Here is a 25194-nt window from a genome sequence, read left to right as displayed (position 1 = left end):
AATCACAGTATGGTAGTACAGTTGAACCTCTCTTATCCGGCCTCCCTTTATCCGGATCTCTCTATTATACGGACGCAATCTCGCAGTGATTTTTTTAAATAATTACGGGAGGAAAGGGGGATTCCCAACTCAATCTAACAATGGCGACCTACAGTCCACTTTGCCGAGTACGGTTTATTTTCAAGATCTACTTGATACATTTCTTAATAATTATTTAGGTAAATCATTCCAAGAATTTATAAAAGAAAATGATTTCATTCTTGCAAACACGAACCTCTATTTTGGGGTCTTTTACTGAGTGTAACAATGAAAAGGTTGCAGTATACACATTACTACATGTGGTACTACAATGGGCTACATCAGTACATGTGTATGTACATGTATATGTACATGTATAAAGCATTGAGTCTCCCGTATCCGGCCAAATCCCTTATCCGGATGAGCCCCGGTCCCGACTTGTCCGGATACGAGAGGTTCAACTGTACTTCAACAGTGATGGACAGATGATATCAATAGCAAAATCTTGATGTGGAAGGTTTTCGGAAGACAAATAGTTGACATACTACAATAGAATAGATGGCACATATTCAGATATACTTTTTATAACATAGAGATAAGTGATGATCAGGGTAGAATGAATCCATGCAAGAGTCCACATGCATTTACATTGCATAGTTCCTGTGAAGCATGTAGGCCAGTAAAAATCATTTATGCTGGATAATCTGCTATTTGCCAGTGAGTTAGAGGAAATTTTCAAAGCAAGAAAACTTTAATGCACCTGCGTTTGATGGGCTCAACAACCTTTCTACCAAAATAATGTCAAGTTTGCTGCGTATGTAAACACTATGACTGAACGACACCACCTCTCTCTCCTGCCCTACACAGGTCAGCATGTGTGTGGAAGTGCACCAGTCCGTGGCGAGGAAGTCCACGCTGTTCCTGGCCGAGCTCTCCCGCCATAACTATGTGACTCCCACCAGCTACCTGGAGCTCCTCGGCATCTTCAGCAAACTCCTCGGCCTGAAGAAGAACGAGCTGAAGATGGCCAGGAACCGCACCAAGACTGGTCTCGACAAGGTGGGGCATCTTCAAGATGAGAATACCCTCAAATGTGACATAGATGTCATTTACTATTATGTCAGATGTCTGATTTGTATCATCATTTGTGTTACATGGCTGCTTTACTAAGGAAGCAGTGAAGGCTTGTATTCAAGGAAGCAACAGCTCTAAAGAATTGGGCAATTAGAATAAAATGCCTTGTCCAAGGACTCAACCGTCGCAGCTAGGGGACTCAAATCTCAGCAACAATGGCTCCTCATACTTATTTTTACCACGTATTATGCTATGTTGTGATACTTCCTTTCTTTTTATGTGTGGTAATTATTTTGAGAAGGCAGTTAATTTATTTTTTTTTGGGGGGGGGGTTGTCATTGATGAAACAATATCAGGATTACTTCTTGCTTGTAAAAGGAACACGTTTATTTTTCAGATAAATGAAAGCATCTAAGTGACTTTGAAGTTGAAATGACAAAACGAAACGTTATCCTTTGAATAAATTGTACATGTATACAGTCATATATATCCAGATTAATATATGTGAATACACATGAATGCGTGTTTAGGGTTCTGTTAAATGTGTTAAGGTATAGGTGTGGATGTGCATCTGATTGACTATCATTTGTACATTCGTCTTTGAATTAAGATCTTGTGTCCAGCAGCAATAGGGGTGCTTGGTAAGGTAAGGGACAGTTAAACTGGTAAAACTAGAAATCATTTTTCTGATAGAGTGCATGCAAGGACGATGCCATATTGTGTGAAGATGTGCGTTATTTGAGAGACGCCCTCCTATAACCTCTGTTGTCCCTCGTTGCCATGACGCAGCTCCTGACGACAGCAGATGACGTGGCCAAGATGCAGGAAGAGCTGGAGACGATGCAGCCGATGTTGGAGGAGGCGTCCAAGGAGACGGTCGTCACCATGGAGCAGATCAAAATTGACACGGTCAGTGCATAGTTAACATTCTCACCCATGCCTGTCTCCTCCCTCTCTCTCTCATGGAAACCAGTTTTTACAACTGATCTGACAATACCTTCTTTCTCCTGATTCCCCTTTGCAGTAGTGGTCCTGCTCTCAAATCTTTTTCTCAGTTTCCACAAAATGATTTAGAATATTGGTGTGCACTGCTCATGCACCGACAAGATCAAAACATGGATGCAATATATGGTTGTTTCCTTCAGTGCCTAAGCCATGTGATCTTAGTGCCTATGTTGTTGCAAGATTGAAACAGGTGGTGCACATCACACAGCATCCGAGTATTTCATTGTGACTGGCAATGCCGGGGTTGGCATTGATGGCTTCATTTATATAATTATTAAATCCACCATCGTTGTTATCTGTCATTCATTGGTGTGAGACTGTGGTGCTATTATTATTAGATATAATAGGCTGAAAGAAACTTATTTGACTGCCCGTTGTATATTCACGAAAGCCATTGAAGTATTGGTCTTCAGTTGGTTAAGATTTACAACAGATAATAAAATGGTGGCAAGACATTGCTCCTGTGACAATTGCTCCAGTTTTATTTTCTCCAAGGACATGGGTTAGGGTTAGGGTTGTGATAGGGTTTTGGGTTTAGTTTGATTTGAGGATTAGGATTAGGGTTAGGTTTATTTTTGTTGGTAGAATTTGTGTTTGGCTTAGCGTGCAGATATTTCATGAGAGCAAATTGTCGCAGGAATAAATGTCATGGAACTAATAAAACAAGCTGTTTCTTCCTTACAACCTTAATTCCTGCAGGCCAAAGCCAATGAGACCATGGAGGTTGTCCAGAAGGAAGAGCAGCAGGCCTTGGCTAAGGCCAAGGAGACCCAGGAGATAGCCAGCGATGCCCAGCGAGACTTGGATGAGGCCCTGCCAGCACTGGACGCTGCTCTGGCATCCCTCAAATCACTCAACCGTAATGATGTTGTGGAGGTGGGCTTCTAGTGGATAAATGAGGGACATCAGTTTTGTTTTGTCTTTGTTTTTCAAAGATATCTTGCCAGAAACAAATATGATGTATTGTGTTTAGTACTGTGATGCCAACAAAACTCAGAGTAAGATGGCATAAATGTTACATGCTTCTCAAGAAGCGTAAACCCACATCTTACATTCTTGTGGATAACACTTAGAATGGGTATATCTTGACATATTTCTCTTTTTTTGTGAAATAAAAAGTTTTTAAATTCATCATAAAAGGATTGTTTTAAGATATTTCTCTGCTTTGGTCTCATAACATGTACATACTATTATTGTACTATTGTTCCCCACTTTGATTCGTTTGCTGAGTAGAAGGAAGCATTCTCTGACTTTTAAAAGAGTAAAAACAGATTCTTGCTCGGTACAACAGTGGCTTTGGCCCCTTCATACAACCTGAGCTAATAATCAATTGCACACATCTCACCCCTCCCCCCCCCTTTGCCTTATCTACCAGGTTCGTGCCCTCCAGCGACCCCCTGCCGGTGTGAGGATGGTGATTGATGCAGTCTGCATCATGAAGGGCATCAAACCAAAGAAGGTGGCAGGGGAGAAGCCAGGCACCAAAGTGGACGACTACTGGGATGCCGGCAAGGGCCTCCTGCAGGACCCCGGCAAGTTCCTGGAAAGTCTCTTCCAGTATGACAAGGTGAGGAAGAATGGGCAAAACTTGCATTTCACCTCCCAACCTCCCCCCCCCCCCCCCCAACAGGAGCTCTCATTAGCTGCAGTCACACTACACGAAACTACTTATAATTTGCTTCCCGATAACTGCCTGAAGTTTAGCACGTGGTAGCACTACCAACAAAACTATGCGTAGTTTCATTGATGCAAAACTACTTGTAGTCTCGTTCTTGAGGAAATGATGGAAATTCATGATATTCTCAACCCCTAATGTACCTTAATTTCATGCCAACAACAACAACAAAAAAAAAAAAAAAATGCCAGTCCATAGTTATGGCAGCCATGGTAGAATGTCCCCTAGCTAGAATTTAGCAAACATAATACTTGAGTGCATTTTGTTTAGATTTGTTTAGTTGGGTTTGATGCATCCATCTCTGAGAACAATACAAGCCTTGCCGACTCTAGGTTTCTAGGACATGTAGACATGAACCCCTTCATATCTTCTCCTCGTACTCATCTCAACCTCATCCTCCTCCTCCTCCTCTTCCTCTGTCACCAGGACAACATCCCCGATGCTGTCATCACCAAGATCCAGCCGTACATCGACAACGAGGAGTTCACTCCGGCAGCCATCGCCAGGGTCTCCAAGGCCTGTACCTCCATCTGCCAGTGGGCGCGGGCCATGCACAAGTACCACTTTGTGGCCAAGAATGTGGCACCAAAGAGGGTGGGCTCTCCCTTCTTTCATTCTCTGATTGGGTTAAAGTGATTAGTGGTGGTGGTGGTGTTATAGATGGGTGATAGGTGTTTTTGGAAGATTATATGAAAGATTGATTGGTATTAATGTTATAAAAGAGTAATTGGTATTGCTGCTGTTGTCATAGAAGGATTTATTATTTTCTTTTACAAATCCCCCCCCCCCCAAAAAAAAAAGAAGAAAAAAATGTGCTATTTTTTCATTGTGCAGTCAAAAAGCATGTTATTTGATACAGCTGAGCTTTTGCAAGGCAATGCAGTGAGCTGCACTATGCAGGAAGCTACCACCCTTGATGATGGCATGCTTTTAGACCCATTTTGTGGCAGATCAGCCAAGTTTCAAATTTCCCAGGCACAAATGTGTGTATGATGTCACATTCCTTCAGCTGCATTGGGGCTTCTAGTCAGACACCATTTTGACTGAGAACTGTTGTCGTTTCGAGGGGATGCAGCTTGTCACAGGCTCGTAACTATGCTAACTGCCAAAATTTTCTCATGACACGCACAATCTAACGTTCGGGTTGCCACTGCAAAAGCGCCCCATAGTGTCACACAGAGTACACCTGAATCCTAGCACCAGAATCCTGTCGTCTCTCCCTGTGTAGGAGTCCCTGCGGATCGCCAGGGAAGACTTGGAGAAGACACAGCGCATCCTTGACGCAGCCAAGGCCAACCTTCGGGAGGTGGAGGAAGGCATCGCCACCCTCAAGGCCAAGTACGAGGACTGCATCGCCAAGAAGGAGGAACTAGAGAACAAGTGTGACCTCTGCAAGGCCCGCCTCATTCGGGCAGACAAGGTAGGCTCTCCAAGGCCTTGACTCATTTTTTTCTTTCATCATGCTTTTCCATTTCTTGGAAACTACTCTCTGTCCCAAACGAGCATTCACGTAGAGGAGTGATAAATTAAGGGTCAGCACAGTGGAGCAATAGCGTAACCATATTCCTGAGGGGATTGTATTAGATGAGAATCAATTGCATGCATTTGACTCCTTATGGCTGCTTCCAGTATGAATGTTTGAAATATTGTTACAAAGTCCCATGAAAGAAGTATTATGTAGAGTTATTTGCAGTCTACATTGTGCTATTTTGATGCTTCATAGCTGCAGCAGTATTAAATGACAATTCAGAACATCTATCTAGCGCTACTGTTTGTAACTACAAAAAAAAACAACAACAACAACCAGAAGATAATGTTTGATATGCTCCCCTGCCCGTAGGATTCTCTTTTTTGCAACGCCCAATGAAAACTTGGTGAAGCTTGTACTGTGTATGAATACTTTTGATAATTTCTTTGCTGGGATTTTTGTACACTCTACGGTTTAATTTGAATCTGACCATTATGCTCATTTCATATGCCCCTGAGGAACAAGCTAAGGAGTGATAAATGCAGCTCTTCTTAAATTAAACTGTAAGAATGGATTCCAGTGCTAAAATCATACTAATAAGTTACAAATACAATTTGCTTTCCTCTATCAACTTTTTAAAGTATATCATGCATAAAGAATTGAGAATTCGTCACTGTACTATTGACTCTGCTGAATGTCCTACATGAAGAGCTGTTTAAAAAACAATGTCTCGTATTCCCTCGCAGCTCATTGGTGGACTGGCCGATGAGAAGGGCCGATGGCAAGAGTCCGTTGACCTCCTGGAGAATGTGATCAACCAGATCACTGGGGACGTGCTGATATCAGCCGGCTACGTGGCCTACCTGGGACCCTTCACAGTACGTTCCAAAGCCCTCATAAATCTCTTTCTGTGCTAGCAGATCGTGCATTTGCTTGTAGATTTCATGAATACCAGTGTAGTGTCTGTTCACATATACCTGCTGTCATAGGCCCTATTTAGTTCATTTCCACTCAGCAGGTAGTGAAGCAAAAGAACAACAAAATATTTCATTTTGTGTATATAGCATATCATATATAAAGCGCTATGTAAATTTTCATTACTGGTTTCATTCATCAGCGCCATAGACTTCATTTACACGAACGACATGATAGTTTTGAAGTGAGGATGATAGCGAGAAGATGTTTTGCTTTCCCTTTTCGCTTTTCCCTTCCCTGCACTATTATACACTGCAAGGAAAAGACTGTTCCTCATTCTGGCCACGTTGCTTGCATCGGTCATTTGTAACACATTCACTGTTTTGCCTCTATCCCAGGGGGAGTACAGACTGTCTCTGTCTGGGGACTGGCAGGCCAAGTGTAAGGATTACCACGTGCCGTGCACCACGGACCCGGGCTTCATCCAGTCCTTCGGTGACCCCGTCAAGATCCGGGCGTGGCAGATCGCCGGTCTCCCCCGCGACAACCTGTCCATCGAGAACGGCGTCATCATGCAGTTCTCCCGCCGCTGGCCGCTCTTCATCGACCCTCAGGGTCAGGCTAACAAGTGGATCAAAGCACTGGTATGGACAGTTTACGCACTGTGGATCTCTGAACTGGTGCTGCATAGATAATAATGCATCATTTTTAATTGTACTGGTGTATTGCAAAATACTCACTGGATATTATGTCAGGAGAGTGCCCACCATGTGTGCCTATGCAGTAGAGCCAATATGTCATAGTGCATGCTGAGTATCAGACGGAGGTATTATTCTTCTGTTTTGCCTCGGGGAAAATTCACCTTTTCTACTTCGATTATTTATCCACGTGAGCTTTATCAGACTAACGCATTATTGTTGTGTGCCGTGGATAATCTCCTTTCCTTGGTTTTAATTGTGTATTTGAGCATCGAATCATGGATTCGTCGGCTTCACAGATTTCGGCGAAAGAGAAATTACGCACTGTTATGAAAGTTTGGTGTGTTGTAAAATATGGAGAAAGCCATGAAGCCTGCAGACAATGTTGAAGCTTGCTGTATTTTGTAATGCAGGAACATTTGAGTATTAGAAATCATATTGTTTGCTAGCAAATCTCATAAGAGTCTGCATTGCAGATTTTCATGGCAGTGTCAGTGTTACTAAACATTAGATATTAGTGTTGTGATGATAGGAATGGTACCTTCATTATGATTGGTAATATTGATACTATTGTTCTTACCTTCCTCATTGCTGACATTGTTATTATATCTGTTATCACTTATCAAATCCTGACTACAGGAAAAGGACAACGGCATTGACGTGATCAAGCTGTCGGACCGTGACTTCCTGCGCAGCCTGGAGAACGCTGTGCGATTCGGCAAACCCTGTCTCCTGGAGAATGTTGCTGAGGAGCTGGACCCAGCTCTGGAACCTATCCTTCAGAAGCAGGTACTTAGCTACCTCTTCCACCCATAGCTCCTCTTTGATAGAGGGAGCTATTCAAACTTTCTAATATACTATTTACACTATATCTTTTGCAAATTTAGATTTGAGAGACAATCTTGTGAGTATTTGCATTCACGATCAAGAACTAGAGTGATATGAAATGAGAAATACATATTATCCCCTTATTGGGAGAACATTTTGTGATTTTCCCTCCTTGGAAAAGGTATGCAGTGCATATGTGTATGCGGGAAATATTTTCATGAGTTGTTGATTTTGCAGATACCAGTTTATTGAAAACAGGATACTGTGAAATATGTGACATATACTCTAGATTTATATATAGACATACATGTATATACATGTAGTTGATATTTTACATAAATGAATACTACTGAATGGACAGAGAGATAGACAGGTAAGTATATTCATTAGCTAGTAGACAGTTAAGTGGATAAAAACCTACCATACAACTGTATGTTGTGATTTCTGATGCTTTGAAGCTGGTAAGGGACCTTTATTTTGATGAATAATAGAAATCAAGTCTTTCCATCCAACTTGCCATTGATTTCTATAGTAACTCGCAATAGGTAATGAGAGCAGCAATCCTAACCATTTACTAAACCTTTGCGTATGTGCTATGTCTCTTTCGTGCCTCAGACTTTCAAACAGCAAGGCAGTCTGGTGATCAAGCTCGGTGATGCCGTCATCCCGTACCACGAGGACTTCAAGTTCTACATCACCACCAAGCTGCCCAACCCCCACTACACCCCTGAGGTGTCCACCAAGGTCACCCTGGTCAACTTCACCCTCTCTCCAAGGTGATTGTCTCACATTTACATTCTTAACTCCTCCACTGTTGGTGCAGTGGATATCACAGACCATCCTGTCATGCTGCTCTTTATTCCCCCAGTTATTTTGATACATTAGATGTAGCATGCGCTACTAATTAATGGCCTTTTACTGGAAAACATTTCCATCATTTACCTTATCAACAATTTTTCATTTAAAAGATACTGTAAAATACATTTTTGCCGGAGTAATTTTTTGTTGTGGTTTGCCTCGTAAGATAAATTTTTTATGCGTTTAATCCACACATTTAACATATGAAATGTTATTTCATATAACAAGCAAAATATTTGCATACTTTAATTTTTTTGTGTGTGCTAGTTTCATGTTGCTTGAAATGCATGAAAGTTTCCATTTTTTTTTTTTTGGTTTTAATTCTTTGCGCACACCACTCCATGAGCCCCAACTCATGATGTTCAACAGACAAGGATAAGTGCTTCTTCATTGGTGTCCCTTACATGGATTTAAATGCCCTCTAGACATACTTAACATTTCTTCTCAAGAATTTATCATATCAGGACATCTGTATTTTGATTTGAGGGATTTCTCTTAATGCCTCTTTCTGTATAAGCTGTTATTTTGGCATCCAGATATTTTTGCTAATGAGGGGTAACAGACATTTTCGTGAGATTTTGTTTTCGCGATTTGACACCGAGGCCATCATAAGTGCACTATTACCCTAGCATATGGCAACATTTTCGCGTGTTGATAAATTCGTGGTCCAACAGTGGTTTGCAAAATTCTTGAAAATTAACCCCCAGGAAAATAACACCTTATACAGTATTTATTCAGCATTAAAACCAATCTAACTTTCAAACTATAAAACCACCACACCCCTGCCCCCATCCATCCCACCCCCAGTGGTCTGGAGGACCAGCTGCTGGCCCGTGTGGTGGCAGAGGAACGCCCTGACCTGGAGGAGGCTAAGAACCAGCTCATCGTCAGCAATGCCAAGATGAAGCAGGAGCTGAAGGAGATCGAGGACAAGATCCTGGAGCGGCTGAGCTCCTCCGAGGGCAACCCCGTGGACGACGTCGACCTCATCCAGGTGCTGGAGGCCTCCAAGGTCAAGGCTCAGGAGATCAAGGTCAGTGTTTCTCTCCCTTTTGTCCGTCTGGATGTCTGTTGTACGTTCAAAGAATTGAATGTGCTTCTCATGGACATAGGTCAAATAATGAAGACTTCTCTCATTTCATTATTTTTTTTTTCCAGTCACTCATGTTATGATTATTTGCCCAGGTGTTCCATCACTGAGACTGTTATTCTGTCAATTAACTTCATAGAATTGTATAATTTCCATTGATATATCTTGTGCAGTGAAGATTTCTTTCTCTCATTTCATGATTTTTCAGTCACTCTATGTTGTGATCATTTTGCCCTGATGTTTTAAAAGGGGGGAAAGGAAGGAAAGAGAAAAAGAATCTGTCAGGCTTTAGATTAGAAGTTTCATTATAAAATGGAGTGAATGTGAGTACCACTAGAGGCCATGAACACTTTCATTTCAAAAGAGTGTCACTTGTGCTATACATAAGCGTAGTAGTCACAATCTGCTTTTAATCCAGTATGATTGCCTAAAAAATACTAGGATTTTCATCACAGCACAATTTTCTTTAGATTGGAAGTTCAGTTTCATAATGGAGGAATAAGCTAGATTCCATGATATGAAACCACATCGTCTTCTGATTTGATATTCACTTCAGTTTGCTGTCATAAGAGGTAATATAGAAACAAACTTAACTCTCTTGCCATTGCACTTTTCAAACCTTCAGGCTAAGGTGATCGTCGCCGAGCAGACGGAGCGAGAGATCGACGAGACCCGCTCCCAGTACATCCCTGTGGCTGTCCGCACCCAGCTGCTGTTCTTCTGTACCACAGACCTGGCCATCGTGGACCCCATGTACCAGTACTCACTGGGATGGTTCATCAACATTTTCCTTTCTGGCATCGCCAACTCGGAGAGAGCCGGTAAAGATTTCATATTCTTTCTGTTCTTGGAAGATGAAGATAAGAGACGATTGACATCATTACACATTACATGAAAGTCAAGGGATAATGTTACATTGTATCGAATGCATTTGCACAGTAGTAAGAAGAAAAACAAGTTGGGAAAATAGAAGAAAAAAAAAATCCAATGTTGATATGATATGCTGCTTTACCTGCAGTGGACAGATTCTGCCTGTATACATCTTACAGCTCTGTTGACAGCATTCTGCAAGAAAAGAAAAAATATGTGCTCTTTACCCCAAAAGTTTCTCAATAAAGCCAGGAGTGTTTACTTTGCTAGCACTCTTCTCTAATGTGAAAATGTTACACAGATTGTCACCCTTAAAGTCATTAAAAGGTCATGAAGCACTGGGTATTGGAGCTCCTCCGAAAACTTGTCGGCTTCCTTCCCACAGACAACCTGCCGCAGCGCATCATCAACATCAACGAGTACTTCACCTACAGCCTGTACTCCAACGTCTGCCGCAGTCTGTTTGAGAAGCACAAGCTCATGTTCGCCTTCCTGCTCTGCGTCCGCATCCTGCAGAACGATGGCAAGATCAACATGGTGAGGAATTCAACCTCTAAACCCTTTCTGTTCTGGGGCTTTGGACAGTGTGCATGATATTATGGGTCTCTCTGTGCCAGTGGGCGCTCAAAACACACAAAGGGTCAAATAGGAAGTACACTTCCTCCTTCACTCCCATCTTCTTTAAAGGGATGGTACAGTATTGGTGGAGATGAGAATTGGGCTTCTAACTTTTTGCGAGATACCAAGAAAACACTTATGATATAGTACAGAGCATACCATTTTAAGAGAAATTCAAAGTTTATTTGATAAAAATCGGGTTTGGAATGACTGAAGCATCCAAAAACAAAGTAAAACAAAGCGATCGTAAGAAAGTGTGGGTCCCACACTTTATTAGAATCGCTCTTTTTTGGATATCTCGGCCATTTCAAAACCAATTTTCATCAAATAAAACGTTGAATTCCTCATAGAATTACATGCTCTTTCATATTTCATAAGAGGTTTCTCATTATCTCACCAAAAAATGTTAGAAACCTGAAATTAGGTCTCAACCAAAACTATACGATCCCTTTAAATAAAGGGGGTGGACCAAAAAGATTGTCTCTGTTCACAAACATGTTTGTTTGTGTAACTGTGTTTTTGTTTGTTTGTCTTTTTTTTTAGTGAAAGACAGGTACATTTAAAGGGATAATGTCCACAGGTTATTACCAGTGAGTGTAATACCTGTTTGTTCTTAAAATGAAAAAAAGGTAATGACCCAAAATACAGGAAAAGATGGTACAAGCTTCACTTTCTTATGCAAGCTACTAAGAGTTTACATGTACCTCTCACTAAAACACCTGTTGAGAGATTACTGTGGGTAAGAAGATATCCTTCTCTAGCTAGGGCCAAACCACCCATTGAGAATGTGCATGAATGTTGTTGGTGAAACTAACAAGACCATACCAGTCACACTCACACACACACACACACACATGCAAATGTGTATACATGTTCATTTACCTGTCTGTTGGATGAGTGTATGCATTTGTTACCAGATGTAGCCATCACATGGTCTATGAACTTTCCAGGTCAGTGTACACTGGGGATACATAATGCTGACTCTACCAATTATGATGATGATAATGATTATAATAATCGTAGATAACATTACATAACATAGGCATTTCTAAGAGCATTGATACAGAACTGAAAATTTTAATTAACCCGTTGAGGATGAGTCCCGAGTATACTCGGGCAGGTGTCTATGGGAAATGCGTGTTGTAGCAAAATCAAACCGTCCTCAACAGGTTAAGATACGGACACACACACACACACACACACACTCACACACACATGATGAATTCTGTGTTCTTTGATCCCTCTGTAGGAAGAGTGGAGGTTCCTGTTATCCGGTGGACCAATCAAAGAGGAGCTTCCTAACCCCTGCCCCAGCTGGCTCTCTCAGAGGGCCTGGATGGAGATCCTCTCTCTTGGTGCCCTGGTAAGATGATCGAAGTATTACCTGTAAGCTCAATGCCATGGTGTAAATTGACCTCTTGTTTGAATACTTATTTTGAGACCATGAGGCATGAGTGTTTTTGGAAAACATTCTCTGTGTCAAAGATATGTACCTTTTTTTTTTTTTTTTTTTTTTTTTTGATAGAAGCTTTCTATGATAGAAATTTGGAACAGCAAAGATGTCAGGAAAATTGCAAACTTTGCTTAGATCTATACTTTTTGAAAAAGCAATGGCTATAATGACCCTTTCAATATAAATAACCTGGGAATATTCATAATCTTTCAGTTTGTGTGTGAATGCGCATTTGAGCAAACCATTGAAGTTGGCCAGCTGTCAACTGAATTGGGCATGTGAACGTACGTGGCACTGAAAGAATTCAGCAAGCAGGAGATGGCATAGATGCTGTGATGCCCTTTGACCCTTGTCCTGTTATATACAGTCAAACCTGCCTTAGCGGCCACCTGTCTAACGCGGCCAGCGGCCACAAATTTTGTTTCCCGCGGTAGAGTTTAACCTGTCTATAGCGGCCACAGAGCCGGTAATTCAGCGTGTTTTTCTGACTTGTGGCCGTGCCAGACATTCATGGGCAACTTTCAGTGATCGCCACCGCTGCAATCGTCACTTGTTGATATTCAGTCATAATAATGCACTAGTGTTAAGCTTTTTTTCACGACTGTACAACATGCTACTATAATGTATATCCATCAATTCATGAACACCGGCATTGTTCAATGCATGAAACACACGTGTGCATAGGGACGCATGTACATGTACACTAAGTACATATTATACCTATGCGATGTATACAGCGATGATACATGTACATGCATAGGCAATGCACACATATAGTTGGATAACTTGTCTATAGCGGCCACCTGTCTATAACGGCCACTTTTTTCGTTTCCCTTGGGTGGCCGCTATAGACAGGTTTGACTGTACAAGTAAAGTGATATACTGGTATATATATATTATGATGTGCTTGTCACATGATGAGGAAGATAGGAAGATAGTATCATTAAGTTGACAACCACAATGCATTTAACATACGGTTTCCCCTGAAACGTGTGTACATTTAGTATATGGTTTCCCCTGAATTATGTATGTAATGATTAATATCAACCTGTGAGTCTTCCATCTTGAAAGTAAGTTGGACATCTCTGTTTGCTCAATTATGTTTGAATCTTAAGGATCAGGAAGGGTAGGGATGCTTTTGATGACTGAATAAATTTGGAGTAATGAAGGACGCTACTTGCAACTTCTGTTCTGGTTCTCTATCATTGATATATGTCTTGCTAGGAAATTTTATTGTTAATGTTATTAGTATATTGTGTACATGTGCTCAGAGAGAAAGACATCAATTAATTGTTGTCTCCAAGTGCCCAGCGATGCGAAGCTCACTCAGCTTTGCCCAAAATATCACTCGGTATCAGTGTCATCTCAGCTGGCAAAGTTGGTGAATTCCAAACAAATCATATTCATTGTTTGCTCTGCAATGTTCGATTTCCAGCCCACTTTTGCCGCATTTCCCAAGGACTTTGGAAACCACTCTGATGCCTTCCAGCACATCTTTGATAGCACAGAGCCTCATAGGTAAGACCTTGGGGAGTCCAACAATCACAGCTTTGTGTTTATGAACATGAGTTAGTAGAGGGCAGCCATTTGTTCTTTTATCTTGTCGCAATGTAAATATACTCCAGTTGGTCCATATAAAACATCTCATACTCTTCTCTCACCTCTTGAAGAGATATGTCTGGACCTTCAGTATTGCAGTGTGATGTCCTTTTTGTACATCACTGTTGAAACTCTTTTGTCAGTATTCTGAGGCTTCTCTGTATTTAAATTTTGAACTTGATGGAGAAATGGTTTTTGATCATTTTGTAAACGTACACTGGGCAAAATAACTAAAATAACAATTTCCCAAAATGTTCAATACTTATTCACATCTTAACATATTTCACATTTCAGAGGTTAATATTACAATGGTCTGTGATGCAAGACTATAATTATTTTTGTGGATGTGTGTATGTGTGTGTTTGTAATTTACAGCTGTAAAGAAGTTCTAACCAAATGCCAAACTGTTTATCAAGTCAAAAGGAAAGAAAAAAAAAAAGAAATCAGTAGAATGCATTCCTGCCTCCAGGAGTTGAAATTCATGAGAACTTTATCTCTATCCTTCCTCCCTCTCACCCATCACCTACTCCAGGGAGCCGCTTCCTGGTTCCTGGAACACCGACCTGGACGACTTCCAGAAGCTCCTGGTCCTGAAGTGCATCCGGGCCGACAAGTTGACCAACGCCATGCAGGACTACGTGGCTACCCACCTGGGTCAGCGCTTCATTGAGCCGCAGACTGCGGACCTGGCCATCGCCTACAAGGAGTCCTCCGCCACCATCCCCCTTGTCTTTGTCCTCTCCGTCGGTACCGACCCGGCCGCCGACCTCTACAAGTTTGCCGAGGAGATGCGCTTCTCCAAGAAGCTGACCTCCATCTCCCTGGGTCAGGGACAGGTCAGAGTTCAAGCTTGATGTCAATCATCACTTCCTGTTTGACTGTAAAAATATCTTGTGGTCACATGATTGCAAAAACTGCGCAGAATATTTGAGGAGACAACATAGTGTATCATAATAATGTATGGATGAAAGTAGTCAGATGGAAAATGATAGACCTATTTGCCAGCACCAAAATAAAGCCAAAACTTATCGAATTAGTTTTTTCATTTTGTCATGCTGCTGTGATATCACTTTTTGGATTTACCTTTCATTGTACTGCTGTGCAATCTGTCTTAGAATCATGTTAAGGTACACAGAAAACATCTTATAAGATCTCCTGTGATACATTTTGTCACAATATTCAGCAATTTGTATAAGAATGGAGACAGTTGTCTTCTAGAATTGACTTTTTTTTAAAATCAACTTTATGTACTTGTTTTGTTTTGTTCTTTTATTTTGACTAGCTGTAAGCATTTTTGGTCAGTCTCTCTTTGATTAATTGCCTTTAGAGTTATGATAGGTTACATTGCTGTGTTTTTTGACTGTGCTTTGTGTCACAGGGTCCCAGAGCCGAGGCCCTCATGAGGAGTGCCATGGACCGGGGTAAGTGGGTCTTCTTCCAGAACTGCCATCTCTCTCCCAGTTGGATGCCCTCCTTGGAGAGACTCATCGAGAACATCGACCCGGACAAGGTGAGATGCCAAGTCAGCCAGCCATCATCTTGGATGCACTGACTATCATACAAACATGCCAAGAACATCAGTAGTTGAATAGGTGGAATTGTTGCTTTATGTGGAGCCAATGTTATTATTATCATCATTATTAGAATGACCAGTGTGGAGGTCATAGTGTCTTCAGTGAATAATGGCAGTGTTAATCTCTTCTTTCTTTCTCCAGTTCTGTTTTTCACTTAAGAAGCCCATTGTCACACCAAAATGGATAATACTTCCATGTACAATTGCTATGAAATTTACACTCTTGCAGCTAAAAAATCAAAGCCACATGACTTTTGACTTTTATGTTTGTTTTAAATAAATATCACAAAATTCAAAGAAAACTGTCTTTTTCATAGAAGAGAGATCATCTAAAATATTGCTGCAGTCAAAGTCAGTTGGAATCTGTAGAGAGGATGAAGACCAATAAATAAGACTGATTTCTGTTTTCTTTTGATTACTTCTAGGGTTGAGCTGAAGTCCTCCTTATTCAGCTACCACTAAATGGACAGAAATATGTTGTAGTCTTATTTATTTATTCATTCATTTTTTGGTGCTTTGACTCAATCTTGTTTTCCATGTCCATGTTTTCAGGTGCATCGTGACTTCCGGCTGTGGCTGACCAGTATGCCCAGTCCAAAGTTCCCAGTGGCCATCCTCCAGAACAGCTCTAAGATGACCATTGAGCCTCCCCGGGGCATCAAGGCAAACTTGCTTCAGAGCTACACCAGTCTCAATGATGACTTCCTCAACTCCTGCATTGGAAAGGTAAAAGCAGTAAAAATAGGCACTTATAAAAGACTGACAAAAGGATAGATTATTCAAAAGATCATTTAGATAGTCCCTCTTGCTTGAATATTGACTATTGTCAGTAATCATAATTGTTTTCTGTAGAGATTTCTGAATGGTTTGGCTTCATTTGACACATTGCCCACTTCACTCTATACACAATGTCAGTCAGATTAATATATTCAGTGTTTGTTACTGTCCCATCACGTAAGTGTCATTGCGTACCATTCTCTCTCCCGTTTTTCGCAGACACACGAGTTCAAGAGCCTGCTGTTCTCACTCAGTCTCTTCCATGCCATCGCGCTGGAGAGACGCAAGTTTGGTGCCCTCGGTTTCAACATCCCGTACGAGTTCACCACCGGTGACTTGAGAATCTGCATCAGCCAGCTGAAGATGTTCCTTATGGAGTATGAGGACCATGTGCCTTTTAAGGTAAAAAGGGATGCTTGTAGTCTCACGTGTAGACAGTGATGTACAGTTGTATGCGTATTGATCATAATGAAGCATGATGTAATCAGCAGTGTCCCATCAATAAAGAAAGAAAATCAAAACCAAAACCAAAATCAAAAGACCTAATGACAAAGTTCCTAATGATTATGTGTTTGTATCATTTTGTTTGTTTGTTTGTTCATTTCCATCTGAGAAGATGACTGGATAGCCCATATTCAGCTACGTTAAGCTGGTCTTCCATGAGGTCCAGTTGGATGTGAGGTGGGACCACTTCACCAGGTTAAACACCCTGCGATGAATGAATGAAGCAGGATCTTACGTGCATGAGTTATTACTCTCTCATACTCGGGACCTCTATTTTATGTCCTATCCGAGGGACAGAGTGTTTTGCCTCTTACTAGAGGGGACGGTATGCTTACACACAACATTGCTCAGTCTCGGGTTTGAACCCGGACCCTTAGGATTGTGAGGCAGACGCGCTACCGACTGAGCCAACTCACCATTGTCATCATAAGGCGGAGCAAAAATGAAGTCATCATAACTTGCTCATTTTGTAGATTTTCAGTGAAAACTTTAAAGCAGCAGTACTTAAAAGGAGAAGGTATATGGTACGTATCGTCTTGTTGCTTTAATCATCATAGCCACAGATATGATGAAATGATTTCTAGCAGTGGCAAGGTGCACCAGGGAGAGACGAACATATCCTCTGAAGGAATTAGTTTTACCTAGTATGTCACAAAGACAGTGTCATGGTCATTGACTGCAACATTTCGCATCCTACCTACAGGTTCTAAAGTACACGGCCGGTCACATCAACTACGGTGGCCGTGTGACGGATGACAGGGACCGACGCTGCATCATGAACATCCTGGCTGACTTCTACTGCAACGACGTCCTGGAAGAGGAACACCAGTTCTCTGAGTCGGGTATCTTCCACCAGATTCCTACCACCCATGATCACAATGTGAGTATATCCTGAAAATATAGATAGTTAGATTGATAAGTAGATAGATGTATAGAATGGTAAATAGATAGATAAATAGACAGATAGCTAGAAAGATAGATAGATAGATAGATAGATAGATAGATAGATAGATAGATAGATAGATAGATACATAGATAGATAAATAGAAAGATAGATTGATAGACATATACTCTATGTGCAGAATATATCGTGAGGTTCTTATTTTCGTGAATTTGGTGAGTCGGGTGCTATTCGTGAATTTTAAAACACACAAAAATATCAACTGTGATCCCAACATGAATGTGGCATGCACACAAACATTTCTTTGTCTAGTACTGTACTCCACAATCGTAAATGTAACCACTTGTGAAATTGCTGAGCTGTCCTGGTTTGTGTAATATTAGACTCGCTAGATATATTTGTATAATTTATATAATTTATATAATTTATATAATTTATACAATTTTTGTTTTCCAATGTACTACCAGGGATACATGGCGTACGTGCGAAGCCTGCCAATCAACGACACCCCAGAGATCTTCTCGCTCCATGACAACGCCAACATCACCTTCGCCCAGAACGAGACCTTCACCACACTCAGCACCATCATGCTGCTCCAGCCCAAGACGGCCACTGGGGCTGGCAAGTCTCGAGAAGAGGTAGGCGCGGACTGCTGTTGGTATCAAGACATTTTTTTTTTTGGGGGGGGATGGGGGAAGGTAGGATGTACATGTATAGTTTAACATGTACTGTATACGCTGTTATTTTGGCGTACAGATATTTTCGCGAATGACGAGGTCACAAACATTTTCGCGAGATGTTGTTTCACGAATCAACGCAGACGCTTACGTTAATACTCTATTAACACAGCACATGGAGTCATTTTCACATGTTGTTGAATTCGCGATCCAACTGTGATTCGTGAAATTCGCGAAAATTAAACCCTCACAAAAATAACAGCTTATACAGTATTATGTTCCTGTGTCTTTTTGAGTGTCAGTTGGCTTGGTAGATATCATTTTGATGGAACCCACAATATTGAGTTGGTCTATTCTTCTTTGTACAGAGTTATTTTGAGTATTCAGTTTTCATGTTGTATTCTAGGAAGGTTTCCATGGTAAGAGGCATAATCTTGGTGATTTCCAGTCCACCATGCACCAAATTCTTTCATGGAGTATGAGGTTGCTATGAAAATGACCACCCCAGTCCATTTCAAGGTCACCTCTCACTCTCACTCACTCTCAATGTAGTATTCCCGTTACATAAAAAGCTTTATTCTGTAATGACATGTTGACATATAAACTGGTGTGCGCTACAAATATGTAATCATAAGCACCAAGAAAACATTAGTGTGACGTGATGTTTATCCCTCAATCTCTGGTTGCTAGGTGATTGAGGAGTCTGCCAAGGCGATTCTCGCCCGAGTTCCTCAACCCATTGACCATGTGATGGTTGCCAAGAAACACCCAGTACTCTATGAGGAGTCCATGAACACTGTACTCATTCAGGAAGTCATCAGGTAAGAAGAATACACCTCAGTTTAGTTACTAGACCCATCCACTTACAGATTTCATAGTCTTGTTCTTCAATCTACCTTTTTCTGTGGTTGCTTCAGACTGAAAGAAATCAAGCTATTAGTCCTTTGTTCTACCTCACTGGTACAATATCTGTGTCAATTGAATATATGAAAATGGAATATATCAAATATTGTGCCACATTGTACCATTTGTCATATCACTCTGGATACGTCCTGAACAGACAACTACAAGTAGAAGGATCGAGGGATAGAAAGCGATTTAAAGTTTGATAGATGGATGAATGGATGGATTCATTCACTCATTCATTCATTTTTTTCCATCTCCCACAGAGACATATAAATATGAAGTTTTACAGAAAATATTAAGCACAAATATATTGATATTAGAATGTATCATAGGCAAAATGTGTAAGTACGCAATTGATGGAAGGAATATGAAAACATTTGGATGGATGGATAGATAAATGGATGGATGAATTTATGAATGGATAAGCGGGTATATTGATGGATGGAGAGAGAGAGAGAAATGTAGACACATAGACAAAATACACTGTGTAGCATATAAAAAGAAAGACAAAAGGACAGAGAACTATAGTAATGGAAAAATTGTTGGAAAAAGTTGGCTCTTAGAATTAAACAGAGAGGGCAACTGGAGACTGTCTCTGTTTGAGAATGTAATAACAATTGTGTACCCTTTGGGACTCAAATTGTATCGTATGGCTTTCTTTTCCTTTTGCCCATGACCACCTGTTTGTGCCCTCCGCCCCCTTCCAGGTACAACCGTCTGCTGACTGCCATCCACAGCACCCTCAAGGACCTCCTTAAGGCCCTCAAGGGATTGGTGGTCCTCTCCCTTGAGCTGGAGACCATGTCCAACAGCATCTACAACAACACCGTCCCAGACCTGTGGGCAGGCAAGGTCAGTGGATGCCCCTCACCTTCTCCTTTCTTCCATTTCATACCTAATATACATCTACAACCTTATTATCTGACAATTGTTTCCGTTGTTTTTAAGGGATTTTTTTGCTGTTGCTGTTTATGAATTCTGTAAAGAGACATCTGTGTGCTAATATTTCTCTGAATTCATAATTTCGTACCATCAACAAATAAGTAAGAGTGCATCTTGATTTTGCTAGCTAGTTAAGATCATGGTATTATCAGTGCAATTTTCCCATAGACGGGTTTCATGCCCCGTACATTTTGCTTTGTGAAATATGAAAGTTGACTTTACAAGTGAATGTGGTTCAACCAGTGCCCTGCATAGGACACTCTTTATCGGGACTTTCACTTAATTGCAGTACATTTGCAGTCTACCAGGAATATTGTCATCAAATTAAAACACAATTATATCATTAATGGGACAACCTTAATCCTCAACTACCGTTTGTGTTTTGTGTCCCAATCAAATCTTTCCTTTTTTCAACTAGCTTATTGTTGATAATGTTGGTATAGGACCAACACCTTCTGTTAACGAAATCTTACAGATGTCTCTTGTGTGAGAATTTCCCGACAGTGCTTAATAATGCGCTGTTAGACGTGAAAGTGGACTTTCCTGGAGATGACATCGTGTTGCCCAGCAACCAGTTGTATCCGATCATCATCCTCCGTTCTGTCATCCCATTCTCCCTTTACTTCCTGTCTCCAGGCGTACCCATCACTGAAGCCTCTCTCCTCCTGGGTGACTGACCTGGTGGAGCGGATGAAGTTCATTGATAACTGGATCCACCAGGGCATCCCCAGCGTCTTCTGGATCTCGGGATTTTTCTTCCCCCAGGCCTTCCTCACCGGAACGCTCCAGAACTACGCCCGTCGGGCCATCATCTCCATCGACATCATCGGCTTCGACTTCAAGGTAACGAACACTCTCCCATCGTGCCCCTCCCTATTGAAAGTCATTAATGATGAAACTTGCTGTACACAGGTTCTCTTATCTCAGACTTCATTTATCCTCTCAGGGCCCCGTCTTATGAAGACTTCAAATCAATCACAAGTCCCCAAATCAATTGCAACTTGCATTGCAGCTCTCAATAAACTTGTGATTGATTTCTATCACAAGTCTTAATAAGACAGGGCCCAGATCTTCCCATAAATTGAGCCCCTGTGCATTTGCAAAGAAGAGAATCATCTCATCAGAAAGATTACTGGGTGGTCGTGAGTTCTCAGGGTAAAATTAGGCTGGGATCAATAAGCCATATTTATGGCACTGACTGTGATTTTATTTGACCTTTTCAGAGTACTACAGTGTATCATATGTTATTGCAGTGACTTCATGATTTTTCATGGGTCTCCTGAAAGGCATTTTATTACAACTTTTGAGCAGACTTAAGCATGGTTCAATTAATTTGTAAAATTGCGAGGACTACACAGAGTAAGTCATGTTCCCCTAATTTGTTTAAAATAATTCCCTTATGTGGTGTAGTTGGAAAATGACAATATTGATGCAGTTTGTGTTAGACAGGCTCTTAAAATAAAGAACACAGACGTGCCAAGGAACATGCTTTGTATGGTATGGTTAAGATGCGTGATGTAGATGTAACTAGAGAGGAGTGACCTAACAGAGTTTATTGCGCCTTGCCCCCCAAAACTCTATAGGTGATGAAGGAGCCAGCAGAGCAGCTGAAGGAGCGGCCAGAGAATGGCTGCTACATCCGAGGCCTGTTCCTTGAGGGGGCAAGGTGGAGCTACGAGCAGCACCAGCTGGCCGAGTCACGCCCCAAGGAGCTGTACACCGAGATGCCCTGCATGCAGCTCATCCCAGCAGCCAGCCGCAAACAGCCAGAGACCGGCATCTATGTCTGCCCCATGTACAAGACTCTCACTAGAGCAGGTACGAATCACTCCATAGAGTTGGCATTAAATAAATCACAACCTTCATCATGTGCTTTGTTTTCAAGGGAAATTTTTAGAGTTGATTAGGATTGCTGATTTTTGAATTTGGTCAGACCTGATTCAGAATGCCATCACCTCAGATGGATGGTATCACTAAATACCAAAAGTAACACAAACTGACATGCTTGATGAATGGAAATCATTTATCATTTTCCTTGCTTCTAAGGCTGCGATTGTGGTCAAAGGCTTGTCACATTTGCTAGGAAGGGCTCCTTCATCTCAAAGTCTTTTTCCAACCCCTATCAGCTGGGGTCCTTAAGTTTGTCTCAAGGAAGCTATTGAGGGAGTAAGCGAATTATTTTCCTGAAATGTTAAGCAGAGTATGAACAAATTTGATATCAGGACCTGTCATAAAGTATTGAAACTGGTGGTCATTTTGTCACACACGAAATACAGCAAGATGTGTTAGTTATCTTATGTGACCATTTTCTCTGAATTCTCACAGGTACTTTGTCCACCACTGGTCACTCAACAAACTACGTCATCGCCGTGGAGGTTCCGAGCGACAAGAAGCAGAGCCACTGGATCAAGCGCGGGGTGGCTGTGATTTGTGCTCTGGACTATTAAGTGTCCCAGGCTGGAACCAAGGCTAACATATCACGCAGTATTATTGCTAGTACATCATTGGTTTGGAATCTAACTAATCACAGTCATGCAGATCTGCTGTTCAGCTTCAAACTATAATTCATTCTTCCAAGCCGCTATAGCATAAGTTTGAACAGACAGTCTATATCAGACCTGAAGTTCTAGAGACAGAAATTCTTTCAGGAGAAGTTAAGGTGCATATGAAATCAATGTGTAGCAAGCCATAAAATTTGTACATAATTTGTAAACAATTTGTACAAATGTTGAGTCTATTATAGAGAGATGTTTTATCGTGTTTCTGAAAGATGTGCACTAGTGTGTCGGGAGCCAGAACAGTCTGAGGTTTGTTGTGCCTGTGCTCAACCAATGCTAAAAAATAAGATAAATTGAAATAACAACTTCGTTTTGACTACATGGTAACCATGAGGTTCTTGTTTGTATATTGTTTTTCACTGTAAACTACAAGTATGTTGATGATAGAATTTCAAAGCCCACAGAATAGATATTTATATCCTTTGATATGTTACATTGGCGATGAGACACACGCCTATGTCCTTTAACTTCAAGTTGAAACACTCAAATAAACATTACCATCACCTTGATAAAGTCATGTGTACTTCTTTTATCTGGACCAGATGTAGGTTGGCTAGCAAATTGATTCCAACATTTAAAATCATTCACAGCTGAGACAAATATGTTCTCTCTGTTAAAGACAATTTTCTTTGATTGAAGACCATTGACCGGAGACCAGGTACTGTATTGGTTGTTGTGTGAATTAAAAAATTATTTCAGTTTTTATTGCAGTGTCTGAGACACTATAATGTGCAAAATGTTTACATAATCACATGTGTTCTACTGAGCTGAAGTGGTTGCCTGTGCCGTGTGCCTATTTTATATGATACAGATTTTATTACACTTCGAATGCATCAAATGAATGTGACTGGAGTGAATCTTGAAAGTCATGCTTTTCTGTCAAACAATGAGTCATTAAAGTTTATGAAATTTAGTCACAATCATACTGGTTGTAGGTCTGTTGTATTCTATGTTTACACACAAGAAGTTGTTATAAGATATGTGCACATTAAAGCTTGGTTCAACTTTTTCACCTTGACATAATATTGAGTTCACATTCATAATTCTTATAGAGCAAACATGATATGGGTGGTGGTGATATCCAAAGTTTATTCCTTTTTAATGCATAAAATGCACAAAGTATGTATAAAATATTCAGACTAGAATGTCTTGTCATTCCTGAGAAAATTTGCCGTCCATAAATCGAGTAGTGTACCTCATCTTACAAAATACATTGTACCAAGAATCTATCACTAGTACTGTATTTATTGTTGTGGGTGGTTGTTCACCTAATGTTGAGATTTACTCTAAAGTAAAGAATCTACCATTATTGTATTCAATGTTCTGAGTGATCTATTTACATACTTGTACCTGACATGTCAGAATTTGCTTGGAAATAAAGAGTATATTTCTTGAGACTATGTCAATGTGTCCAAACAGCATTATTTTCTTTCTCTTTCTGATCATTACTACCATAAGGCAAGGCTCACATTAGAGGTGGGCGGTGGCCTAAGGCCACTAGAGATTTATTTTGGGCAACCAAACTTCCTAAAAGGTTTTCTTTTGGTGGTCTGGTAGGGAAACTTAGATTCAGAATGTATGTTGATGTTTCCTTTTATTTTGGGCCACTACTTTTTTTTTTCTTCAAAATTCAAAGATTATCATTGCAGGTGGCCCAATTAGGCCACCACAGAAAAAAAGTTGGTGTTCAAGCCCAGCATACAGACAGTAACATAGAATGAACTGAAAGGCCTTGCTCTGAATGTGTGCTCTCCTTAAATGACACTTATACCAGTCTCCAGAGGCTATACCCTCCAATACTTCCTACCAAAGTGTCTCTGATTGGCTAGTCTGCAGATGTCAAATATCTATGTTGAATGCTACAGGTACAGCAGTGTACATGTATATTGTATACTTGTAACTGAGGGGCATTCAGAAAAAAGAAGAAAAGATGATTTAATGGGTTATGCAATGAGTCGGATGCATTGCTTCTCATGTATGTCGGAACATAAATCCACTATTGATAAAGGGGAAGTTTCCCAAAATGTACTTAAGTGGATTGAGTGATTTCAGCAATGTTTGTATTACTGGAAGACATTAGTGAAGTCTGAGGAAAATTGGACCGTTCATTCAAGAGTGACAAATTTGTTAAATTTTGATGCCACCAATGCTGGATAAAAAGACTACAACAGTTTGTGATTGTCACAG

General features: G+C 40.8%; 1 protein-coding gene across 1 annotated transcript in view; it reads left to right on the top strand.

Annotated features, from left to right (window-relative positions):
- LOC140231928 (dynein axonemal heavy chain 1-like) overlaps nucleotides 1-24401 on the top strand; it is a 73028-nt gene extending 48627 nt beyond the window's left edge. Inside the window, exons 49-74 of the mRNA XM_072312075.1 lie at nucleotides 886-1077; nucleotides 1882-2001; nucleotides 2797-2973; nucleotides 3473-3664; nucleotides 4199-4366; nucleotides 5001-5192; nucleotides 5987-6118; nucleotides 6554-6799; nucleotides 7493-7642; nucleotides 8297-8457; nucleotides 9347-9572; nucleotides 10255-10450; nucleotides 10885-11036; nucleotides 12367-12480; nucleotides 14006-14088; nucleotides 14702-15005; nucleotides 15548-15679; nucleotides 16295-16468; nucleotides 16739-16921; nucleotides 17727-17903; nucleotides 18392-18562; nucleotides 19292-19422; nucleotides 20215-20359; nucleotides 21086-21292; nucleotides 22033-22267; nucleotides 22775-24401. Coding sequence (XP_072168176.1) covers nucleotides 886-1077; nucleotides 1882-2001; nucleotides 2797-2973; nucleotides 3473-3664; nucleotides 4199-4366; nucleotides 5001-5192; nucleotides 5987-6118; nucleotides 6554-6799; nucleotides 7493-7642; nucleotides 8297-8457; nucleotides 9347-9572; nucleotides 10255-10450; nucleotides 10885-11036; nucleotides 12367-12480; nucleotides 14006-14088; nucleotides 14702-15005; nucleotides 15548-15679; nucleotides 16295-16468; nucleotides 16739-16921; nucleotides 17727-17903; nucleotides 18392-18562; nucleotides 19292-19422; nucleotides 20215-20359; nucleotides 21086-21292; nucleotides 22033-22267; nucleotides 22775-22896 — 4482 coding nt within the window. The 3' untranslated portion in view covers nucleotides 22897-24401. The remainder of the gene's footprint in view (nucleotides 1-885; nucleotides 1078-1881; nucleotides 2002-2796; nucleotides 2974-3472; nucleotides 3665-4198; nucleotides 4367-5000; nucleotides 5193-5986; nucleotides 6119-6553; nucleotides 6800-7492; nucleotides 7643-8296; nucleotides 8458-9346; nucleotides 9573-10254; nucleotides 10451-10884; nucleotides 11037-12366; nucleotides 12481-14005; nucleotides 14089-14701; nucleotides 15006-15547; nucleotides 15680-16294; nucleotides 16469-16738; nucleotides 16922-17726; nucleotides 17904-18391; nucleotides 18563-19291; nucleotides 19423-20214; nucleotides 20360-21085; nucleotides 21293-22032; nucleotides 22268-22774) is intronic.
- The last annotated feature ends 793 nt before the right edge of the window (nucleotides 24402-25194 follow it).

The sequence above is a fragment of the Diadema setosum genome, chromosome 8, assembly GCF_964275005.1.
Source record: "Diadema setosum chromosome 8, eeDiaSeto1, whole genome shotgun sequence".
In the NCBI taxonomy this organism is placed as follows: Eukaryota; Metazoa; Echinodermata; class Echinoidea; order Diadematoida; family Diadematidae; genus Diadema; species Diadema setosum.
Note: the sequence above shows the minus strand (reverse complement) of the source record. Positions and strands in the feature narration are given on the sequence as shown.